General features: G+C 33.9%; 1 protein-coding gene across 1 annotated transcript in view; it reads right to left on the reverse strand.

Annotated features, from left to right (window-relative positions):
• Positions 1-2,991: 2,991 nt before the first annotated feature.
• Positions 2,992-3,345, reverse strand: part of LOC111385970 (extensin-like) — a 3,299-nt gene continuing 2,945 nt past the window's right edge. The window contains exons 3-4 of the mRNA XM_023010395.1: positions 3,123-3,341; positions 2,992-3,079 (exon numbers count right to left, since the gene is read on the reverse strand). Coding sequence (XP_022866163.1) covers positions 2,992-3,079; positions 3,123-3,341 — 307 coding nt within the window. The remainder of the gene's footprint in view (positions 3,080-3,122; positions 3,342-3,345) is intronic.

A 3,345-nucleotide genomic window follows, 5' to 3' on the forward strand; every position in this document is an offset into this window, starting at 1 on the left:
TTAAGTTATTGTTTTTATTTTCAAGTGGGTATAGATTTACTTGATCTGGATGTTGCGATTTTTCACAACTTTTTTGGGTTTTCTAAATAATTATTGTTGAAAATTTGTTTTTGCGTAGGAGTGGGCATGGGTAGTGCTGGGTCAGTTTTTGGCCCCAACCCAACAAGGTGGCTCGATATAAAATCAAACCAACCCAACCTTGGTAAATACTGAAACCCAACCCAATCAAGTTTCGGTCGAGTCGGGTTGGGTTGGTCGGTTTGATATGAAGTAAAACTAGTAATGGAATTCTTTGAATTCTAGATAAAGATATTACCTGAAAATGCTAAGCTGTTGTGTCAAATCTTTGATCTTGAGGCTATAGACAGTTTGAGGGATGACAAGGTTCCAGGCACCTCTTTGAGACCAAAACAAATGGTTTGTCCATTGAAGCTGCCAATCGTCCGAGAATCTAAAAACACATAGCATAACATAGTGATTGTAAATATGCATATTCCAATCAAACGAATTATAAGACATGTCTTATAGAAACAGTGAGAAGAAAGGATTTTAACAAGACTAGAGACCAGAGTTTTTACTAACAAACATAGTAGGAATAGCAATTATGACCAAGCTCAGTTATATTAATATATAGCAAAAGTAATTCTGTAATATTAAAGCTCTGCAATATTAAGTGACTTGTTATCATACCCAAAAAAAGATAAAAAAAGAGAGAAATAACTAAAAAACAAAACACTATGCCCTGTTTGATTTTGTTAAAAATAGTATTTTTAGTTGATTTTGATGTAAGTTGCAAAACAGTTAAAAATCTTAATATCATGAAATGTGTGGATAAAATTAAATTTTTGACTCTGTGAATAGTGCATGAATTATAATATGTTCTACAAAAAAGATTATTGAAAGAAATTAACTGTGAATAATTTGAGTTGAATGTTTAATTAAATAATTAAGATATTCATAAACAAAATTACAATATAATCATAACAAAACAAAGCTTACAATTATTTACGTGTTTGAAAACAACTATTAAAAACAATGAAAATAATACCAGACAATAAATTTGATCTTGCAATTTTACAATAGCATATGGTTTCTCTTACGCACTTTGCACAGCTTATTGAACTGATACATCTTGTATTTTATAATGTTCTTGGAACTATTTCTCTCTCAATTTGACTCTTGAGTTGAAATCAATAAGTCTCTGTCCAAGTAATTAGATCTCCTTTCCAAACTTTTTTTGAAATATTAACTTGAAGTGGCGGCTTGATTTGAATTAAACAAAAATTAACTTTCTCAAAAATTAAAATTATGCTCGTAACCGTTCATTAAATATTAACATCCCGTAGACTACAAGTATATCTATTTGAGACTGCAACTCAAAGAACCGAGCCGGCTAAGCTGCTAGAAAAAGAAAAAAGAAAAAAAAAAGTTAATCCCGTGATAAAATTTGGGCATGATCAAAGCGACATCTCTAATCTTACAACGTCTTTATTCCAACGCTCAAGTCGAGGTAACATTCCATGATAACTTCTCCACTAAAAATCACAAAAACAACCAAAATTTAAGCAACCCAAAAGTGTCTTTTCTTCACATGGACGCCTTTTGTCAAATTATAGGACCCCCACAAGAAGAAAAAGTTTGGCATCCAGCTAACACCCCCTTACCCCAATTATCCCTTCTAATAAATTCACACTCCACAATAATTTACCTATGATCCCCACAGTTTAAATACAAATAAAGATACACATACTACACTCCACTTTGCCAATGGATTCGATGTCCTCAACCATTTGCCACTGCTAGAATTTAAGAGCACAATAACATACTATACATTAGACGGGATTGTACACTATAATAGACAGTTATGTTTAATGTTAATGAACAAACCATATGAGTAGGTCATAGATGTCCGATGCACATTTAAGCACAAACATGTTCACAAGTAGAGCTCGTGTCTAGTAATGTCCCGTCCGAATAAATGCCATGTTATTCATGCAAGACTACACAGTCATGCCAGATGACTTAAGCGCACGTTTAACACAGTGATAGATTCGATCATGTAGTATTATAATCAAGATTTTAATGCCTTTTCTTTCTTGTTACTATATAATATCATCTAATTTATCTTGTCAATAGAAATCGTAAAACATGAACACATGTATGTGTCAATCGAACCAAAAAACACGCACCTACTAATCTATTTATTCATCCAACACCGCCGCGATATATAAACATTGTAGGCAATGTAAAACTCTCCGTCGCAACATACGCCACATGCATCAAGAACGATTCATTATTTTTTTTCTTCTTCTTTTACATTGTCTAATACTTTTCAAGTTCATAAGAACATGCATTCCTTTGGGAAGCTTACCAGCCTCACATTTGTAGTACCATTATACAGTGTATAGATAAAGGGAAAATAAGCAAGTGAGAAAGGACCAATGGAGTGAGTCCACGCTTAAAACATTTTACTTTTCTAGATTCTTCTATTAGCTTCACATACAGATCCATCATCGAAGATCAACGTTGCTAGAATGTTACTATGCCTATGATTTTTTAACAGTAGGTCCAAGCTCGACTAGTGTAAAAGGATTGCATTAGGTTCACATTCAACGTCTCCATATAATTGCAGCCAGTACAGGTAGTTGAACAGATAATTAATGGTAATAGTATGAAATAAATTCAAAGTAACAATAAGCAGACAAGCTCATCATAAGTTAAAATTAACAAGCATAGATAAAGAAAGGGATGTTTAAATAATTAGAAATTGACACTTCATAATTATCCAAAACCGCTTATATAAATTGGTAACTTAATAGACAGGAAAAATTAGGGGGGCGGGGGAGAAATATCAAGAATTTACAGAATATTCCACTGCTCGAGGCATCATCAGCTTCAATTTTTCTTCATTGTGAAATGCAGGTGCTTAAAATTCACTTTTTTAGCCGAAAAAGCTACTTGTAAACACGATGGAACTGGAAATTAGAAAATTCACTCACCCCCTGAATTTGGTGGAGAAGGATTCTGTGAATCTGACAATTTATTCTCATTTTCTTCAATTTTCCTGCTATCAAGAAAGCTAAAAGGATTTCCTTGATTATAAAAGAGAGTTAAAGATAAACACAGTGATTAAGAAAGAAAATGAATGTTTTAGCAGCGGAGAAGATGAAGGTAGCGGTGGAGAATGGTAGTAGTAAGGAAAGTAGGGCACAATTGGATTTGGAGGCGGTGGTGTAGGACCTGAAGGGTAGCTTTTGTAAGGTGGAGGGTAGAAATATCCAGTGGTGCCACCAGGAGGCGAATAAGGTGGCGGTGGTGGGGAGTAGTAGTAGTTGCCTGAGCTAG

This window comes from Olea europaea, unplaced genomic scaffold (assembly GCF_002742605.1).
Source record: "Olea europaea var. sylvestris unplaced genomic scaffold, O_europaea_v1 scaffold336, whole genome shotgun sequence".
NCBI lineage: Eukaryota > Viridiplantae > Streptophyta > Magnoliopsida > Lamiales > Oleaceae > Olea > Olea europaea.